The 20,954-nt window shown below is 55.0% G+C and overlaps 1 protein-coding gene across 3 annotated transcripts; it reads right to left on the reverse strand.

Moving 5' to 3' along the window:
- Positions 1-3: 3 nt before the first annotated feature.
- Positions 4-20,859, reverse strand: PPFIA3 (PTPRF interacting protein alpha 3). Of its 3 annotated transcripts, XM_074369268.1 has the most exons (30): positions 20,528-20,859; positions 15,997-16,251; positions 15,640-15,741; positions 15,109-15,273; positions 14,706-14,780; positions 14,171-14,245; positions 13,628-13,849; positions 12,363-12,509; positions 12,140-12,274; positions 11,629-11,712; positions 11,370-11,501; positions 10,852-10,914; positions 10,625-10,704; positions 10,208-10,352; positions 9,484-9,671; positions 8,234-8,456; positions 7,417-7,580; positions 7,161-7,288; positions 6,380-6,473; positions 5,929-6,010; positions 5,015-5,215; positions 4,314-4,376; positions 4,121-4,147; positions 2,870-3,045; positions 2,352-2,449; positions 1,980-2,155; positions 1,824-1,892; positions 1,392-1,563; positions 874-945; positions 4-789 (listed from the first exon to the last, which is right to left on the reverse strand). In XM_074369268.1, exons 2-29 carry the CDS (start codon positions 16,234-16,236, stop codon positions 887-889), a joined length of 3,585 nt encoding a protein of 1,194 aa, XP_074225369.1. In that variant the 5' UTR covers positions 16,237-16,251; positions 20,528-20,859; the 3' UTR covers positions 4-789; positions 874-886. The 3 variants fall into 3 exon arrangements, with proteins under 3 accessions (XP_074225369.1, XP_074225368.1, XP_074225370.1); XM_074369267.1 differs by having other exon boundaries at positions 4-945; XM_074369269.1 differs by lacking the exon at positions 4,121-4,147 and having other exon boundaries at positions 4-945; positions 20,528-20,858.
- Between the last annotated feature and the right edge of the window lie 95 nt (positions 20,860-20,954).

The raw sequence follows: 20,954 nt of genomic DNA on the forward strand, positions 1-20,954 counted from the left end.
AGCTTTTTGAAACAGTTCTCTTTACCCGTGATCACTGAGTGACGCCTGGGGCAGGGAGGCCGACCAAGAGTCGGGGGCGAGGGCTCCCCCACCGTCCTTCCTCCCCCCACGCCACGTCGCCCAGTAGCATCATGGAAAGGATTCTCCCATGCAAACCCCGGAGCCGGAGCGGAACGGGGAGCGCAGTTCTGCGCCCACTGCCCCCGGGGCACGGACACGGCCACAGCACGGAGGGCAGAAGGGCCTCAGGGACACGAGACACTGGAGAGGAAGAGGGAACCCCGCCCGCAGCGGACCCCAGGCACCCTCGACCTGACGCGGAGGGGCAGGGCTGTGGCACAAGGGGCGAGGCTTTTAGCAGCGCGTCCCCCCTCCCCTCCTTTCGGACGAAGAAGGAAGACTTGGGCCCCGCAACTGGGAAGAAGAGAAAGTGCAGCCTCTCCCCGCATGCGGCCCAGGAGGGAAGCCCCGCCCCCTTCCCGCGGGGATAGGGCACCCGTCTCCCATTGGAAATTGATCAATAAATTACAAAGTAGAGGAAAGGGAGGCGCAAGTTTGGGGCGGGATTTCTTCCTGCCCTCTTCTTTTCCCCTCTCAGTCCAGTGCATGTGGTTTGGTCCAGGCCCAGTCCATTTGTGAAGCAAGGACGAGCACTCCCCGCTTGTCTGTACAAATGGTCCAGTCCGCGGCGCGAGCTTCGCAGCACGCTCACCCCGGCGAGACCATACTCTGGGCAGGGGGGGGGGGGAACAGAGCCTCCGAAAGATTCTTCCGTCCGAATGAGGTCACCTGCATTGACGCCGAGCAGTACGTGCAGCTGTGAGGATCCGTCGTGCCGCCCCGAACCCCAAGGTCGCCCATTACAGTCCTCACCTGGAGGCCTACACTAGCAGGAATAGGTCCGGACAGAAACGCCGTCTGCCCGGGAACTCCCAGAAGTCTGGCCTGGAGGAAGAGCGAACAGCGGTTCAGCCTGGAAAGCCCCCCGGACAGAGAGACAGACACACAGACAGACACACACACACACTCACTCTCTTTCTCTCTCTCTCTCCCCCAGTGTCCCCCAGTGTTTCTTCGATCCTCAGCCCCAAGCTTCCTCTCTTAGATTTCCCCTCCCGAGATGACAACGACAGCCGGGCTCCAAGCTGGTTTCCCTCCCTTTCCCACAGTCTTGGATTCTTCCAAAGTGCCCCAGGTGACACTGGACCAGTTCATTTCCCATCCTGGAAAGGGGGTGTGGGATTAATCCATTCCACACCCTGAGGATTGGAGCGGTCCATTTGTCATGGGTAGAGGGGAAAGGACTAGGCTGGAGGCTTCAGGAATGTTGAGTTCCACTTCCCACCCCAAGGGGATGGGAGGAGGAGCTGTCGCATTGGGGATCCGCCCACCTTCCGGCTGCAGCTTGCGGAGAGGGAGCCCTGGCGAGCCCAGGGCCCCTGCTGCGGCGGAACGAAAGTTGGGGGGCAACATCTCAGCTGAGTCAGGGGTTACGCCTCGGAGGTCTTTCTCTCGGAACATCTTCCTCCAGGATGGGGAGCGGCTGAAGGACTTGGCGCTGTCCTAGGTATAAGGGCCCGGCAGCCGGTGAGGTACCAGGGCCGCGTACCGATTCCGCCCCTTCCCTTAACTCCACCCCTCTCGACTTCACTCCTATCCTTGACTCCACCCCTCTCCACGTCCCTTCCCTCTTTAACCCCGCCCCTCCCCTGGACCGTCTTCCACCATCACTGGTTGGGAAAGTCAAGTCCAACCCCTTCAGCTCCGACCCTAGAGGTGCCGCTTAGAGTTGTCTCCTATTAAGCTACTAAAGCTGCGCCCACCTCGTCCAGCCGCCTGTCTGTGCCCAAGGAGATGAGGTTGCTGAATTCCTTCTCCAAGAGCTGCCGGGCCTGGGGGGAAGAGGTGAGAGAGTGGTTGCAGCGTGCAGTCTGCGAGGTGAGGATGCCCAGAATGTCCCGGGCCTAACTGCAGCTCACCTGTGCATTCTGCGTGGGGATCTGCAGGAGCAAGGCCAGGTCGGAGTAGTCGAAGGTTTCGTCCAGGGCGAGCAGCGCCCCGTGCACCCCGCTCTCCGTGAGGTTCGTGGCGAATTCCTTCAGGCCCAGCCCGGACACCCAACCCATGACCCGCTCATTGGACCACACCATCACGTCTGGGGACGGAATGGACCCTCAGCTGTGCCCCTCCTGGGGCCAGTCCCTTTCAATTTATCCCGTATCTCCACCCCCATTTCCTCTTTCTGACCACGCCCCTATGCTGGCTCCTCCCCCTCGCTATTTATGCCTCCTCCAGCCCTGCCCCAAACCCCTCCACTTAACTCCCTGCGACACTTACACTGTTCTACTCACCTCGGATCTGGGTCTGACTCTCTTCCCGCCTCCGCTCCAAGTCCTTCCGGTCATAGTTGAGCCTTTTCAGGCACATGATCCCGTAATGCAGACTCACCCTGAGCAGCAAAGGAAGTGGAGTCACAGGTGAGCCCTCACAACCCCAGTGATGGTCGCCTCTATTGGGACCTTCCCGCTGTTTGTGATCTCCTGGGAAAGAGCGAGGAATTGCTTCATTTGATCTGTTCTATTGATCGCTGATCTTCCCAGGAGTTGGGATATTTTCAACAGGCGGTTCCTATTGGTCATCTTGGAAGGGGTATGGGCTCAACTAGCCAAGCTGTCTCAGAATTTGGAGTTTTCCTAGTGGGCCATCTCATGGGCCGATGAGGCACAGGAGTCAGGCTATTCAGAGAACCTGAACTAAAGGACGGAAAAATAGTCCAAGGGATTCCCCATCATTGGTCTTATTTGCCAAAGACTCTCTAGGAATGGGGCTTCCCCCCTTGAACTGTCATCATTAGCCAGGCAACCCCCACCTGTGGAAGCTGTCCACCATCTTGAGTTGGCCCCGGAGCTCCTTCTTGTTAAGATGATCTAACATGCGGGCATCCACCAGAGACTCCATGAAGTAGCTGCGGTATTGGGGCAGCCCCAGGCTGGGCAGCCAGTCGTTTCCCACCCACTCGTGGTTCATGTCGCCATATGCCAGGATCTGGGGCCATGGGCAGGTGGGGGAGGGGTCAGGCCCTCTGACCCCTTCCCGTGTATGTATGAAAGGGTACAGCCTAACCCCCTCCCCCATCCGAGGTTGTTCTTTCTCCACCCCATAGCAGGACAGTGGCCAATCTCTGCTCAGGCCAATGGACAATCCAAAATTGTCTCCTCCTTCATAATGAGAGCATAGACCCATGTCTACTCAAACTGTGGTTCTTGGACCCACAGCATCACCATCACTTGTGAATTTGCTGGAGTTACAGAATTTCAGACCCCACCCTAGGCTACTGAATCGAAGTCTGCATTCTCACAAGATCCTCAGGTGATCTGAACTGTACATTAAAGTTTAAGAAGGACTAGTTTAGCATTGTCCCAACGCAGAACAATGGACCAGTCCATCACTACTCCCCCAAGTCAGGACAACGGATACTTCCAACATAGCTCTCTCCCCAACAAAGAATAATGTATCTAAACACCACTCTTGCACTGTCCCAGAAAATACTAGTCTAATGCTGTATCTGACCCAGACCAATATTCTGGATCAACCCACAATCCTTTACTCCCTTTAGTATAAGAACACCATCTATACCTTCCCCTGAGGGAAACAAGACCCAACACAGCTCCTCTACCTCGTGTGAGCTCATACCTCTCCCCTCTTGAGAACAAAATGTAGCTTCTCCCCAACTTCTCAGCCTGAGGTGCCGCCCCCTCCCCAAATGCTTTCCCATTTGCTCCAGTGGAACAATCCCGCTTCCCTCTCGACCAGGGGGAAAAGAGCTGCTCAGCATCTCCCTCTAGTTATAGCAATGAAACAGCCCCTGGAGCCTCCGCAACCCAACATACTGGAATGACCCGTGCACCACTAACAATGGAACAGTAGGGCTTCTACACCGACCCTCATCAAGCTGCAATGACAGTCCAGAGCAGAGCTCTGCGCAGCATTCCCCGCCCCCCGCCCCTTGGTAAGGATGGAATGCTCTGGCGAGGGTAGGGGCGGGGCTCAGAGAAGGAGGAGCGTCCATGCAGCATGCACAGCCTGTTCATGCGCCCCCTTCCCGCCCCGCGCCCCCTACCTGCTCCCAGCTGATCTCCTTGGTCTCCTGACCAGTTAATGGGAAGAGGGGAGAGAAGGGGTGGGTTAAGGGGCAGGTGGAGGAGGGCTGGAGGGACAGAGAGACAGACAGACAGCCACAGACTCACCACTCCCCCGCCCCTCCCCAGGGAAAGTTAGTGCCACCCCCAAGGCTGCCGGCAGGGGGCACTCACAGGCTTTGTCGTCGCCGTGAGGGACTCCATCTCCTCATGTGTCATCCACACGTTTCCTGTGGACTGAGGGGCGAGGGGTGTTATGGAAGTTGTGAGAGAGCTTCTGGATAGGGGAGGGGAAGGGGGTCGTGGCTCCTGGAGGAGCCGAATTAGGCATGGGAACACATAATTTTCTGTATGGAACAAAATGATAAAATATTAGAAAGCAGTAAATGCTAAGGGAAAAAATAGTGTTAATGTGCTGGGGTGATGGGGCGGGTGGCTAGTTTGGCTGTTGAGTTAGGGAGGCCTCTTGGAGGTGGTGACATTTAAGCTAAGACCTCAAGGATGAGAAGGACCCAGACTTAGGGAAAACGGGAAGGAGGGCTCCAAAGGGAGCAGCAAGTGCCAAGGAGCAGAGGAGAAAAAGGGGGCCAGGGGCCCCTCATCCAGGGCCTTGTAGAGAACCATATGAATTTGGCTTTTTTCCAGGATGGGATCCCTCTGGCTGCGACGGCATGTAAGACAGAATGAGGGTTAGGAGTAGCAGGGAGGCAGAGAGACCTGAGGGGAGACCCCACCCCAGAGATAATCCAGGTCAGAGACAATGGGGAGTAGGGTCTACCCGACCAAGCTGGAGTGAGCCGGCCCAGGATTGGCTACTCTGATAGTGGGCGGGGCCCTAAGGCAGCAAGGGCTGGGATTGGCTCCTGGACACTCACCGTTCGGGAGGAGGCAGGAGCAGAGGGTGAGGTGAGCGAGACCATCTCCTGGATGGCAAGGCGCAGCTTGAGCCGGTGCAGAGGGTTGCTGATGCCGATCTCACGCTGGATCTCCGTGTCTGACAAGTTGGCCATGATGGCACCACTCTTGACATTTGCCCGGCAGGCGGCCACATACCACGCAGGCATGCCTACCCACAGCTGGACCGGAGGAGGGGAGGGAGGAAGGAAGAGAGGGGGAAGAAATGAAACAGAGGGACAGAAACATATCAGAGAAGAGTTGGGAGAAATGGGAGGAGAGAAAGAAAGGAAGAGAGGGAGACAGAGATGGGGAAACGCAAGTGGAGGAGAAACAGAAAGACATGGGAAGTTAGCAGTGAGAGGACCAGACAGGGCAAAGGAAAGAGATATGAGGGTCAGAGAGAGACACAGGGAGACAGAGGAGGAAAGTCAGAGGAGAGTTATACCAGAGTCAAAGGGGAAAGAGAGCGAGTTGGGAAAGACAGAGATGAGGAGAGACACACAGAGATGAGAGACAGAGATGAGGAGAGAAAGTCACAAAACACATTGTGAGAGAGATGGAAGAAATACAGGGAATGACCAGAACATAGAGATGGGGAGAGAGGCAGAAAAATAGAGATAGAGAATCTCAGAGAGAGAGAGAGAGAGATGGGGAGACACAGAGACAGCAAGAGACAACAGGACCAAGGTGAACATGGCCAGAAAGACAGGGGTGAGGGGAGAAGAAAGAGCAACAAGAAGATCTACAAGAAGCCTGACTCCACCCAGGACCTCACCCTCCACCCCCGCCTCTGGGCTAGGAGGATGGTGCTGGGTGGACCTGGCCAGCCCTCATGCTGGGATTCTCAGAGGGGTTAGGGATCAAAAGTCAGGACATTTCTGGGCACCAGTACCTCCAGCCAGGAGACCACAGTGGGCCCATCCCAGGCAGCAAAAGGCAGGCCCTGACGGCAGGCCTCTTCCAGAAGTTCATGCCTGGGGAGAGGGGGCCAGGGCAGGAGCTCTCAGGGCCAGAGATACCCAACCCTCTTGGATGGCCCTCCACGTCAACAAGCCCCCACCCTGCCACCAAAACACTTTTTCTGAATGTAGGAAACATGACAGATGGTTAAAAAAATACATGTGAATCTTTGTAATAGTCTTCCTCCCTACCCCCCCACCACACACACCAATAAAGAGAAAAGAGAAAAAACAAAAAACAAAAAAACAAAAACTCTGGGAGTTCCCAAGTCCTCAAGCAAGCAAGTTCAGGATACCAACACCCTCTCCCATAATTTTCTTCTCGTTTATGACCACCAACCTCCCAGAAAACCCTCACACACACATACACACACACTCACTCACTTCCTCTTGTTCCTTCGGTCCTTGTCTCCTGGGCCTGTCAGCTTGGCTAGCCCCAGAGGGTCGGTGGCCAATGTCTCATCTGAGGGTGTTCCAGCTGGAGGCAGGGAGGGGCCAAAATTTGGAGAGTCTCAAAGGGGAGGCAGAATCTTTGATGCTGGGGGTGTTGAGAAGGATGCCAGGAAAGCAGAGGCCCAGAGGGATTAGTAAATGAGGCCACACAGAGGGAGTGAAAAAACCAGACAGGGACCAGTGTCACTACCTAGACAAGGAATTGGAGAAATCCCCAAAATAGGGCTGGGTTCACTGGGCTGGCCTTGGTAAGCTGACAGGGGTGTACTGGTAAATGTTTAACAACTGGCTCCCTGGGAAAGGAGGGGATATTTTCTGATTAACAGCATTTGCCAATTTCCATGATGTAAATAATTCCACCAATTTCCAGCTATCAAAGCAGTTCACAAAATTCCTGTAAATTTAACTAACTTGGATGTCACAAGCAGACAAGCAGGCTCCAGCATACCAGGTGCCCTGCCTTTAAGATGTCCCTCCCTCTTTCTCTATTTAAAAAATAGGTAAATGAAATAAATCCATTTGCCCACCAGTCATTCAGGCAGGCCTTGGAGTGCCATTTCCTTGTCCCTCTTCCTCCCCTCTACCTCTACCAAGGTTCTAGGTTCTAAATGAATTACCAAATGAAGACAGGAATGAATGTCAAGTGAATATGTAAAGAAGAAGAAAGGAAGGGAGAAAGGAAGGATGGGAGGGAGGGAATCAGTGTACTCACCCAGAGAAGAGCTGTCCCGACCTGGTGGTCCCATTCGCCCCTTCTCCTTCTTGCCAAAGAGACGGCCTATGGATGACTTGATGCTCTTCTTCTTGGGAGCTTTGTGCAGGGAATCTGGGGTGCCCTCACTGAGTGAGCAGGACAGTGTGAAGGTAGATCCCATCTGGAATGCCTCCTCTCATCCCAAGTCTTTGTCCACTCCCATCTTATCCTTCTAAGTAAGCCCCTCCCTGTCCCATCCCTTATCCTTACTGACCTTCCCCGTGACGGTCCTCCATCTTCCAGGGAACCCGCCTGCAGTGCCAAAGCCTGGGTCATTCTCTCAAGGCGGGCAGAGCGGGGAGTAGGAGGTGGGGTGTCTCCTGGGATTGCTGGCCCCTCTCCCCGTGGAGCCCCAGCTTCCTCCTTGGGGACATGATTCTGGGGACAGAGAGGTAGAGATGCTAGACTGAGTTGGAGGGGTCATGCTGGGGACCCTCACTAGTTGGGATATCTACTAGGTGTCTGGGATGTCCCTGACTTGGGGCACTACTCCTGAAAGTAGCCCAGATTAAGTGGGAGTGAGCTGCAGAAATATAAAGGCAACTAGTACAGTCCCCCTGGAGCTTGACAAGTCCATATGTATTATCTTAGCTTCTGGTGTCAGGAGTGGGATCTGCTCAACCTCAAGGAAAGCTAATGTGTTACAGGTTCTGAAAGTAGGAAAGCTGTGTTTAAGGCAATTAAATAGGGCGTATAGCTCTTGTGCCTCCCTCCAAGGTCAATTCTCAGGATGTGACGGTAGTTCTCAAACGTATATTTAGTTACAGAAACGTTTTTTTTAAATCCTACTTAGACACCTAATGTGTAAAGTAGGTAAAATTAGATCCGATCTGACTGAAGTACAAGTTAGGGTTTGGGAACCCCGTGGCTCAGCCTCCCCATTGCCCTTTGAGTTGGAACTTTCAGGGAAGCTAAAGTTGCTTTTGAAACCACTGGTGTGACAGTCATTGCTGACCGTTGTTAGGGAGCCCTGTTTATGACCTCCCGCCACCACCACCACCAGCAAGCTGAGGAGACTTAAGAACACTCACAGCTTTGTCAGTGCCCTCGCGGGCAGGGCTAGGGGGTGCCAGACGGGGTGTTGAGTGGCCAGAGCTGGGAGGGGAGGGGCTGGCAAGGGTAGAGGTGGTGAGGGAGGGGGGCAGTGAGCAGCTACTTCGGTAGCGACCCAATGAGTCCAGGCCAGAGCCAGACACCCGGCTCTCCAGCTCCTCCGCCCTTTGTTCTGTTGTCTCCTTCTCCTCTTGGATTAACCTGAGGAAGGAAAGGGTAAGATGGGGTGAGAGGACTGAGGAAGACAATAGGAGAGGGAGTCTGGGGATCCCAGTGAGCCAAGAAGGCTTGGTGGGTCAAAAATAATTCTGGGGAAGGCACAATGAGGTTAGAGAGTGTTGGTGGATCCATGATGGCTTCACAGGTTCAAGGGGGAGTTAAGGGGCCACGATAGACTCAGGAGGTCATGGAGAGAGACAAATTGATCACAGTCTACACCAGGGTGACTGTGAGGATAACCAAGTGGTTCTGGAAAATCATAAAGGGATTACTATGGGGAAGAGGTCAAGCTCCAAGGAAGAGAGCAAGAGCAAGGTTTTAATAAGTTCAGGCTAAGATCAGGGACTCTGAGGTCAGCCTAGGATCTAGGAAGGTCATACAGTCATTTTGTGAGAGTCAACGCCTCAAGTCAGAATGTCTTTGAATGGAAGATTGTGGTCATGTTGATGTAGTTGCTGGGTCCCATGGAGAGTGTGTTATTAGAGAATTGCCAAATAGGGCAATTGCTGGAAAAGCAGGGTAGACTTTATGTGATGGGGGATTCTTAATAAATTGAAGATTCTTATTATATTAGGTAGAAATTCTTGGTATCTAGAGTTGAGGTTCTCCAGGTACTTTGGACTGGGGACCTGTGTGGTGTTGAGATTCTTAGGGCACTGGGAGTCTCTGGGTACTGTTTGTGTGAACCCATAGAACGTATGATGTATTGGAAGATTCTTGGTGTATCGGACTGTGAATTGTGGTATTTGGGGATGCAGCCTTTGCTACGTTGGGAATTTGAGAGGACTGGCTGTGGAGGGGTGTGTGTGTAATGTATACATATAGCACATAGGAGACTTCTGAATATATTCTTAGGGGTTCCTGGATAGTGGAGAGAGTGTTGGCCTGGGAAAATTCCTTGTGGATAGGAGGAGAAAGGTTAGGCTTAGGCCTTCAGATCAGTCTCCAGAGCCAGAGGGGCTGCAGGGGGAGCTCAGGCAGAGCAGAACAGATTTGGGCCAGTGCTCACTTAATCTCCTTGTTGATGGCCTCCAGCTGTTCCTGAAGCATGATGGCCAGCGTCTGTACATCGGCCTGCCCACTGGGGGATAGCAGCTCGGCACCAAACATCCCCTCTGCTTCCTCCTCATCGGAGCCATCCAGCTCCCCTGGGAATGCAGGTGGCATGGACCCTGCAGGGGCAGACCGCTCCCACTCCTGCCTCTGTGTGGAGACAGAGGGATGTCAGGTGGACAGGGGCCGATGTAGGTGAGGGGTGTTCCCACACCTCTCCTGACCTTTTCCATCTTCTATGACCATGCCCAAGTCCCACGACCTGGGCTGCCTTCACCATATGATCCAACCCCCACACTTTTCCCAGCCCAGTTTTCTCTCTTGGTGGGTCCCTTTTCCCGTCCACCCATGACTCCGCCTCCTCCCCTGGGGGTTTCCTTTGACCCAATCCACTTCCTTTCTTCACTTGGCCCCACCCATTCTAGGATACTACACCCTGCACACCGACCCCCCAAACCCACCCCATCGTTCCTCTTAAGTTCTCACCAGGCAGTAGGACATCCACGTGAAGAGATGTCGAGGCAAGTGGGGGTGATGGAGTTGTGGAAGAAGGAGAGAAGACAGCGTGGGTCCTGGGGACTGCTTCTCAACTCAACCCCCGCTCAGAGCCCTGCATATCAGGATCCACTTCCCACCGCTGCCCTTCCAAGCCCTGCTAGGCCCCAGAAGTGGCTGCTGACCTTAGAGGGCTCATCCTTGACCCCCGACCAGCGGCCCCTCTTGCTTGCCCGGCCACTGCCAGCCCCATAGGGGTCCAGGTGGGCGCCAGAAGGTAATGTGGGTGCCTGGGAGTAACGGAGCTCCAGGGCACTGCCAGGGAGGGACCTGTGGGCATGAAGAGGGTAGTCAGAGACCATGGGGCCAGGAAAAGGACACAGATGAAACTGGTCATGGGGAAGACCTGGGGGTAAGAGGAGTGGAAGAGGGATCTCAAGTCGAAGGCCAGGAAAAATGGTCTGAAGTCAGGGGTCAAAAATAATAGGGATCAGTGGAAGTCTCAGGCAGACTAGGAGTGACGGGGGGAGACATGGATCGATGGGATGAGCTTAGCCAAGGGGGATCCACAGGCAGAAATGGGGCAGGAAGACTACCATTACCTGGAGTAGGAGGATGGTGGCCTCCCCCGCAGCTGGTCAATCTCCATCTGCATCCGCTCCATCTCCGCCAAGAGCTGCTCCTGTGGGGAGGTTGGAGATGTCAGGTCAGAATCTTCCTCAACCCTGAGTATCTGCCCCTCCCAGCCAGGCTCAGACCATCTCCATCAATGCCTGCCCCAATTCCCTGGCCCTCAGCCCCAGGAACAGCCCCCCAGGCCTCTCCCTACCTTGTTGAGCAGCAGCTCATCTTGAAGCTTCTTCATGTTGGCAATCTCCTCGCTTAGCGAGTTCTGTTGGGGACGGGGGTGGGGGGGTGCGTTGTGCAGTGAGGGGGCGGAGCCTGGAAGCAGCCTCCAGGGCACAGAGAGGACCCCAGGGGGAATGAGGGCATGAATGGTGAGCTGGAGGGGGAGAGGGTTGTAGGGCCAAAGATGCAGCTGGGGAGGTGTGTCCCAGGGAGCCCAGAATTCAGCGTCCTGTATAACCTCAGAGGAGTCAGAGTTTGAGAGTCCATAGGGTTAGAGGCTTCAGGGAGAGCTAAGAATTCAGGGTATAAGTGCCCCCTAGAATTCAGCTCTAGGGTGTTTCGGCTAGGTGAAAGAATGGTGGTCCCAGCAAGAGAGCAGAGAAATCAGTCCAATTCGATTTTGGGGTGCCCAGATTTGAGGAGGTCCCCAATAACGGTTTGGGGAAAGGTGTGGGGCCTCAGGATTCTAACTTATCAGAGCCCTAGGTCGGAGCGCACCTTCTCCTCCAGTGCCCCCATGCGCTCCTTGAGGTGAAGCTGTAACCGTTCGTTGGACTCGCTCAGCAGCTTGTCCACTGTCTCAGACAGCCGCTTATTGTGGTCATCGTTCATCTTCTCCCGCTGCCGGGCCTGCCCAAAATAGACCAGAGCAGAGTACTCAAGCCCAGAGCGCTGCCCCTTCTCCAAGCTCCCGACCCCAGCAGCCCAGCCCCCTCATCTAGGCTCCTCTTCCAAGCCTCAAAGCCCCCGCCCTCACCCGCTGCAGCTCCTGGTTCTTCTCCTCCAACTGGGCCTCCAGCTGCCGAAGCCGCTCCTCAAAGTTCCCATGACGTTCCTCCGCCTGGAAGATGGAACTCATCGCATCTGACTTTGCCCGGCTAGAACCCGCTCAGGCTCCAGGCCCCACCTCCTCCCAGGCTGGGTTCCAGGCCCCGCCCCTGGAGCTCCTGGCTCCTCCCCCACGGAACTCCAGACCTTACATACAAGATTCAAGCCCTGCCCTCTTCGCTCGTCTACAGGCCCCGTCCCTTTCTCGGTTCCTGTTTCACTCATTCTTTCTATCCGAACCAGAGGGCACCACCCCTCACAGAACCTCTACGTTCTTCCCCCATTTCAAGTCATGTCTCTTTCCTAGACCCCAGTCCCTGCCCTTTTCCACAGAATCCAGGCTGTAGGTCTCCTACCCGCCAGACTCAAGGCCCCCGCTTCCTCCAAGTTCTGCCCCCTCTCCTCAGAAACTCAAGGCCCAATTCCAGGCCTCCTCTCACCTTGTTAAGCGCAGCCACGCGCTGGGCCAGCTGCGCCTCTATCTCAGGCAAGGTCTCCGCCTTCTGCAGCGTCTGCTGCAGCTTCTGCTTGGCGTCGTCCAGCCACTCGGCCAGCTGACGGCTCTTCTCTTCACTCTGGGGCACATGGGCAGGGGGGAGGGGAGGAGTTAAGTCACACAGGCCGGGCCTCGCCCCCATTGCCCCTCCCCGGCCGTGCCCCCACCTGCCGGTACAGGGACTCCTTGCTGGCCAACTCATTCTCCAGTTTGTCGTTGGCATCGTGCAGAGACGTGGCCTCGCGCTGGGCACTCAGGTAGCGCTTCTCCAGCGTTGTGATCCGCTCCTCCATATCCTCCCGCTGGGCCAGCGCCTGCAGAGATGACAAAGGGCCACGTGGACTACAGCTCCCAGAAGGCCCTGGGAGTACCCTAGGCTTAGAACCCCAGGTCAGGTACCCCAAGGTATCCTGGGAAATGAAGTCCCCTGCCATCGGGCAGTCAGAATGATAGAACACTTGCCAAGAGCTCCCAGGAATAGCCAACATTAGATCCCCTGCGACATGATAGTTAAAATGGTGGTACAACACCTCCCATAAGGTCCTAGGGCATTACTGACTGAGCCTCATGGGATGGGAATTCCTCCCTCTTCTTGGCCCACTCGCCTCAAAAATCCAGGCCTTAATGGGGAGGGAAGAGCTCAAGTGGTAGAGTCCATACTTAGCATGCATGAGATCGTGGGTTCAATCTGCAGTACTTCCTCTAAGAATAAATAAATAAGTAAACCCAATTACCTCCCCCCACAGGAAAAAAAATTCCAGGCCTTAGATTTTTCAGCAACTTTGTCATAGCCCAGTTTAGAATCACAGAGCAAGAGCCCTAGGGTCTCATAGGAAGGAAAGATCCCTTCCATCTGGAAGGAAACATCTCCCAAGAGCCCTCAGGGTAGCACAGGATTAAAAAACAAGAGAAGGAGCTCCAGGACCTCATGGGAGATGGACTCCTGTCTGGGAGCCTGTGTGATAGGACCACACCTCCCATCAGGCCCCACGCTTAATACCTGAAGTAAAAGTCCCAGTGAATGATGAAAACTAAAGTGCTCACTCTTCTTTCTCATCCAATGCCTTCAGGAATCCCTACAATTCCCAGAAGGCCCTTGCAAGTGGGAGTTAAGATCAAGGAGTCTCAGCCAGGATGGGGTCAAATGCAGACAAAGGAATTAAACTGAGAGGTGCAAGAGAATTTCCCAATGATAACATAACAACTACGACCAGGATCTGGGGGACTACCATGTACGTGTAATGTGCCAACCCTCTGACAAGGGTCATAAATCCTATTTTACAGGTGAGGAAACTGAGGCTCAAAAAGAAGAGTCCATACAGCTTGTGGACTGAATCCAGGTGCATGAGCTCTGTGACTATGGGTAAAAAGACAGCGAGGGTTGGGGGGAGGGGAGGGACAGAGGGCAGCCCACCAGGGGCTCCGGCCTCACCTCCTTGAGGTCGCGCTGGAGCTTGGAGTTAGCTTCCTCGGCCTTACCCAGCTCGCGGTGGGCGGTGCCCAGCTCCTCCTCCAGCTGGCTCATCTGGCGGCACAACACCGCCAGGCGCTCCCGCAGCTGGCACACCTCCGCACGCTGCCGCTCCAGGGCTTCCTCCAGCTCTGCTGTACGCCGGTTCGAATCCCCTCCAGGACCCAGACCATTGGGAAGAGTCTGGAATGCGCACAGTGATGAAGAAAGGGACAGAACCCAGGGTGGGGGCACAGAGATATAGATAGAATGCAAGGAGAAAGTTGATGGAGGGGAGGGGGAATCAAAGGCCATGTAAGGGCCGTGGAGGTCACGAAAGTTAGCTAGCTGACTTGAATCAGAGGTCAAAGGCCAGTAAGGGTCTTAGGGGTTCAGATGTCCTAGGATCAATGAGAATCATACCAAACATTAAAAGGGCTGTTACAAAGTCAGGGGGCCAAGTGGGGAATCACAGGGATGAAGACCAATGAAGATTAAGGGGAGGGAAAGAATTCCACCTCTTACCTGCCCGTCCCCATCCTTCCCGGGCTCCTCTAGCCCCGACCGGCGCCTAGACAGCTGTTCTCGAAGGCTCAGAGTCTGGCAATGGGAAAGAGAGATCAGGGTAAAGGGGGTCCTAAAACCCCCGTTCTTCCCACTGCCACTGGTCCTGCTGGGGCCACCCCCATCCCACAGTCTACCCTTAGACCCTGTGCCCTCAGTAAGTCCACCCTTATTCTTAACTTTAGGAGGTGTCCTCTTTAGCCTTGACTTTCCCCACCCAACCGTTTCCTCCTTCAGTTCTTTCCCTCAGCCCCAGCCCCAGTTCTGGGTTCTCCTCTTAGTCTCACTATCACGGGGCAGTACTCGCCCCCCACTCCCCACCGCCTTAGTCCTTCCCAGTGAGTTCCTCCTTAGGAACCCCGCTGGTTCTCTCCATAGTCCAACCCCATTGGTCCTCTGCCCTAGACCTGCCCCCAGGAGATTCTGGAATCCACCCAATCAGATGGAGGCCATTTGTAGTTCCTTAGTCCCTCCCCCTTCTTGGCCACGTCCTCACCTCCTGATTGCTCAGCTCCAACTCTTCCTCTAGCACAGCCACTCTCTCCAGGGCCATCCGCAGCCGCTCCCGGACCTGGGGATGCGGACAAGACAGAGTGAAACAGAGAGCAGATCCAATAGAGAACAATTGGGATGTTCTCGATGAGATAGGATGGGCCTGATGGTGCAACACTAGCATTCTTCTGTTTATAAGTGTGAAGCCCACCCACTGGTATCCCCTATCCTAGAACATTTTTCTATTATCAGCCACTCAGGTCCTAGTCTTCGTAGCCTGTCTCAATTAATTACAGTCAACTTTCTTCCCACTTGGGAGACCCCCAACAAATCACAGCCAGAATTTGTTCCATTCAAGAAGCCCCCCACCAACCAGTTCTGCATCCAGGCTCTTCCGATTCTCATACCTTCTCATCCAGGGCCTTGTGGTGCTCGAAGAGGGATTTTAGAGCTTTGAGTACCTCCACCTCGGAAGAGACCCCGCCCGGGGACTGGGCCTGGCGCTTTACCACAGTCATGCGCAGTGACCTCTCGTGCCTGGACACCAGGCACTCCAGGTGTTCTAGGAGAAGCTACAGGGATAAGGGCACCGGGCGGAGGAAAAAAGTCAAGGAAAAAGAGGCAGAGTAGAGGAAGAGGATTCAGACAGGTGGGGGTGGACACATGGAAGAAGTAGAGCCAAGCAAAGGGGTATGGAGAGAGACAGGTCAGGAAAAGAGAACAGGATAGCGGAGGTAGGGAAGGGGTCAAGGAAAGAGTGGTAGGGAAACAAGAATGGTTAAGGTGATAGGAGAGAGGACATGAAGGAAGGAGGAGTCCGGCCAAGATGTGGGAGCAAGGAGAAGACAGAAAGGCGAAATGGGGAAAAAGGATGGGTCAGGCTACAACACCCCGGGGTCCCGCCCAGCGACTTAGGCCCCTCTCCCAAGACCCCTCACCCGCGTATTGTTCCGCTCCGCCTTCAACTCTGCGATTTCTTCCTCCCGTTCCAGTAGCTGCTCCCGACACAAGTTCAGTTCCTTAGTCAGAGCCGCAAACTCCTGTCCAGACGTGGGAAGAATCGGGACGATTGAATCAATCCTTTGCGCATCTCCCTCATTCCCTAGGACCGGGAGGTTTGGAGACCCCGCCCCTCCTCTCCAAGCCCCGCCCCTTCAAGCGGCTCAGGCCCCGCCCATCATCCTCAAGCCACACACCCCCAAGTGCCAAGACCCACCCCTTCCGGACCGCCCTCCCGGCGCCCTCCCTGGTCGAGGCCCCACCTCCCGCAGGCCCCGCCCTGGCCCCGCCCAGACCTGGGGCAGCGCGATGCTGAGCTGGCGCTGCAGCGAGTCCTTCTCGTGGCCCAGCTCGCGCAGCCGCAACTGCGCGGTAGCCAGCCCGTCCTGCGCCTCGCGCAGTGTCTCCAGCAGGCGCTCGCGCTCGGTGAGCATCGTGACCATGAGGCGCTCCAGCTCGCCGCCCGCCTCGTCCGTGCCCAGCGCCGAGCCCCGCCGGCCATCCTCGCTGATGGTGGGCATCACCTCGCACATCATGGCGGCGGTGCTGGCCTGCGGGTGTGGGGAGGGGCCAGGGAACCGAGACCGTCCTGGTCAAGGCACAGGAAGGGAAACCGAGGCACGGTCACTGGGATACTACTTAGTGAAAACTGGGGCAGGGCAACCCAAGCACTGCCCAGAAGAAGCTGAGGCCCATCCATTCCGACCATGGCACAGAATAAAGTGAAGCTCATTGCTCTCAGGAAACCATACATGGCTACCTGGTTAAGAGCATTTGGAGGAACTGAGGTCAGACTTCATCAGACACTGGCAGCAAGCAAATCTAGGCCCATCCTATTCAGAGAAACCAAAGCCAGGTGACCCATTGCTTGAGCAAACATGGAAAAATCGGTCTACCTATTCTGGCCCTGCTGAGAATCCCCCTCAACCAACTGCCTGAGTGAGAAGACTCAGGCCCAGGCGAGAACCATGCCTTCAGGATGCCCCCAAAACAGGGTTACAGAAATTAGGTCACTGGTACCTAGTTAGCCATATAATGTCATAGGGATGGTTCTCATATGCTATCCAGCCCGATTCCTGCTTCCTTCAACTTCCCAGATATCTAGATATCTGGACCCCAGCTCCAGAAGCATCTAAAGACCCACTCCAGTTGGGAAAAAAAAATGGTGGGGGCCTGTCCAGTGATCTCCCACTCTGCCCGAGATCCAGCTCCCTCTTCCCTCAGGTCACATGAGTCTAGGTCTCTCTGTCGCTTTCTTCCCCCAGACTGAGCCTCCAGCCTTCTCCTCCCTAGTCCCAGGACTCAGAGACCATATCCCCCTCCTCCCAGGACACAAGAGTCTGGGCTTTCAACCTTCAGCTTGAGACCCAGAAATCACAGCCTTCAGACTTCTCCTTCCTCAGAACCCAGAAATCCGGGGCCCCAGGCCCCAGGAGTCCAGGTGCATGAGCTGTGGGCAGAGACAAAGGGCGGTCTCCTGAGCCACCCCTTCAGCACACATCAGGTCAGACATCAGGTCAGACGGGTCTAGCTGGCAGAGCCGAAAGCAGGAGGGGCTTTCACTCTGTTCCCTCCTTTCCTTCTCTCCCTTTAGGCAGAGGCATAACCGGTTCTAAGAGTAGATAATTCCCAGCCCCACCCAATATTCAGACTATGCCCAAAGCCTGGGACTGGGACCTTGGACTCCTATGAGGAGAGGAGGGGACTGAGGGCCCTGGGACTTGGGAGGGGAGGCAGCTGGGTGCCTGCATCTTGGGTCTTTGTAGAGGTGCAACTGGGAATCTGGACACCTGAACCCCAACACTCAGAGAAAATTTTTATAAGCAGGCAAGCAAAACTTGGGCCCCAAACCAACATGGTATTGAAACCCCAGAACCTACTCATAAGGTGCAACACAGCATGTTTTACAGAGACTGCTCTAGAACTTCAAATTCACTGAGAAGGAAACAAGATTTAGCTAGGCTGGGTGTAGAATCTAGAAAGCCACTGGCATGAAGACACAGTACAGAGTGCAGAAAGGACATGTTTTTCCACATTTACAATGTGCTTGGGGTAAGATCTGCATGTAGGGCCAAATAGAGAGGCATTATCTAGAACCTAGGTCTGGAACCTTGGACCAGCCGAGAGCAGTCTAATAACTTAAAGGAGTATCTAGGTCACCCCAGAACCCCAAAAATAGAGAGGAGCATATCGATACCTAAGAACATACCTGATGCAAAGTGTAACAAACCTATCAGGAGACATAATCTGGAACTCAGAACCTACCAGGGATTAAGGTATAACACAGACTATAGCAAAGGTTGCATTCTTAGTTTTTATCATGTGTCTAGGTAATGCTGGAACTCAGAAGGGAGAATACATGCCCTAGAATTCAGGACATGCCCTGGAGGCAAAGGAAAACCTAGAAAATAGTTAGGAGCTTGCCTGGAACTCAGAATTGCCTGGAGGAAGATGCAGAAGGATGCATTCCGGGAACTGAGAATTTACTGGCATAAGGACTGAGCTGGCAAAGGGGGTGGAGGTGGGAGATGTTCTAGAAATGAGGACATTTCTAGGCTGAAGACTCCAGAAGGGGAGAGAGCCTAGAGCATGCTTAGAATGCTGAAGTAGCAGATAGAGGAAGCCCACAGTCCGCAAGGGGACAAGTTCTAAACGAAGGTCACACTTGGGAAAAGAAGGACAGAAAAGGTGGGAATGGATGGGCCTAGTACATAAAACCTGAGGCAGGAAGATGTAACATACAACACTTCAGTGGGAATCCTTGAGACTTAAGACTGTAGAATCAGATGGAACCTGAAATAGGAAAATGCATTCTAGAATTGATAGCACAATTTGGAAAAAGAGTAGAGCCCGTCAAAGAACCCACACATTTTAGCACTTAGAATTCCCCTGGGAAGAAGAGAATGGACTCTAGAACAATGCCTAGGATGTGGCTGGAACCTAGAACACACCCAAAATGAAATTTCAGCAGAAATTTTGAGACTGTCTCTGAAAAATTGGAACATATCTAAGGAGAAGAGGGTGGGATCAGAATTTAGCTTGGGAGCATTATCTAAATATTTGAATTCACCTGGGAAAAGCCATGCCGAGAACTTAGCATCTAACCTAGAATTTAGAACATGCTTTGGGTGAAGAAGGAACAGAGATGCTGACTGGCAGTGTTCTAGGATCTAGAAAGAATCTAGAACATGGAGCATTGCCAGGACACATGTTTTCCTGGAAATGGGGAAAACAGTTCTAGATCACAAAATGAGCCTAGGCCATAGAACACATCTGAGGAAGGGATGTATGTTTGGTTCATCAGCCTGAGAGTGTACCTGAAGGATGGGACATCACTCAGGATAAGAAAACATCATGATGGGGTACTGGAAACATCTCAAGAAGCTCAGGGGTCTCTGGGGAGAAAGTAGGGAACCCAGAATCTGAGATATGGGGATGAAGTGGGGTTTTTTTCAAGGCCACCATAGATGTCAAGTTGATGGGCGATGGTGAAGCTGTAGGGATCTGGGTCCCTAAGAGTAAGAGCTGAGGGGCTAGGTACTTGGTGTGGGGAATGCAGGCAGAGTTGGGGAACTGGACTCCAGGATCTTTGTGGTGACAAAGGACAGGAGATGGAAGTTTGGAGCTCGAGTCCTTGTTGGAAGGGAGGGCAGGGGTAGTTGGCTTTGGGGGGCAGTACAGAAAGTGGGTACTGAACTCCTGGGTCCCTGAGGAGAGGCAAGATCAGGGACAAGGCCTCTAGGTCTCCAAGGGGGAGGGTGGGCGGAAACCAGAGAACTGCTTTAAGAATTGCATTCTGAGTCCCTGAAAGAGAGAGAGTCATGGCGCCTGAATCCCTAAGAGAGCAGATGCTAGGGTGCCAGGAGGCTGGGTATATTTATCTGAGGGGAACAGGGGCTGTTGAAGTGGGTCTCTAAAGGAGGCAGAGGCTGGGAAACTGGATTTTTAGATCCTGAGGGATGAGGGCTACCAGCTGGGGCCTTTAGCCAGAGGAAGTGAAGACTGACAGGGCTCCCAGAGCCAGGTGGGAGCTGGATTCTCGGATGCCAAGATTCCTAAGGTGGACCAGACAGGAACATTCAGAAGCCCTGACTCCTCAAGAAGCAGCTGGGGTCTTGGAAACCTGGGGCCTGAGGACTGCCAGGGCTGAGAGCCTAGGCAGCAGAACCTGAGGCCCCGGTCCTCGAATCGGGGAGGGCCCGGGTATCCCCGGGTCAAAGGCGCGGCGAGGGGATCCCCGAGCAGCCGGCGCCCCCTCCCCGGCGAAGGCAGCAGGAGATGGGGGAGGCGAAGCTGCCGAGAACAGTGACCATGGACAGCTCCAGAGCGGGCCTGTGTCCAGAGCGGCCGCGGAGCGGGCCTGGACTGAGGGACTCGACCGGTTGTTCAAGCCGGAGGACCGGAGATGGGCAGAAGGGGTCGGTGAATGGGGGACTATGCGGACGCGACAGGGCTGAAGGGGGGGCGGCCGGCCCTAGACGGGGGAGTCTGACACAGACGCGGCCGGTGTCTGGAGCTGCCAGGACTGGGCCGAGGAGGAGGATCTAGGTCCAGAGGGGGTTTCTGGGGCTGAATTGGGAAACCCAGGCTCCTGGGGCTCCGGAGGAGGAGCAAGGCGGCAGTACGCCTGGGATTCTAGGGTTCGGTTGGGGACTCAGAGAGCCGGGAGGGGCACGCCTGAGTCTCTGGGGTCGGGCTGTGAAATCTGGGCTCTGAGGTCCCCGGGGATGAAGAAAGCTATCCAGGTTTTCGGGAAGGCGAGGGAAGCTCGGCGAAGGGTCCCCAAGGTGGGGGCTGCCAGGCGGGCCGGGCTGGGCTCTTACCTACCTGGTCCGCGGCGGCTGCGGGCGGAGCTGGGCTGCAGGAGGGACGTGGGGTGGGGTGGGGGGACCGGGCGGGGCCCCTGGCGGCGGCCGGGGCCCGGATCTGTGGTGCCGGAGCCCTGTTTCTGCCGCTCGCGCGGGCTCCGCGTCTCTTGCTCTGGCTTGGGCGCTGGGGACCCCCCTCCCCTTCACAGTCTCACAATCCTCTACCCACTAAAATAGACCCCTGCCCCTGTCACCGTTCAGCCTCCCCCCGCGAGGCCGCAGCCGCCAGATCCAGGGGTGCTCACCAGCGCCCCCAAAATCCCACCTTCCCCCGCCAAAAAATTCCTCCTCCCTCCTCCCCCCCACACCAGCTCCCGGGCGGTCGTGGGCCCTTTAACAGAAGACTGACGGACGGCGCCCAGTGGCCAATGGGAGGCGATGTCGGC

The sequence above is a fragment of the Camelus bactrianus genome, chromosome 9 (assembly GCF_048773025.1).
Source record: "Camelus bactrianus isolate YW-2024 breed Bactrian camel chromosome 9, ASM4877302v1, whole genome shotgun sequence".
Classification (NCBI taxonomy): domain Eukaryota; kingdom Metazoa; phylum Chordata; class Mammalia; order Artiodactyla; family Camelidae; genus Camelus; species Camelus bactrianus.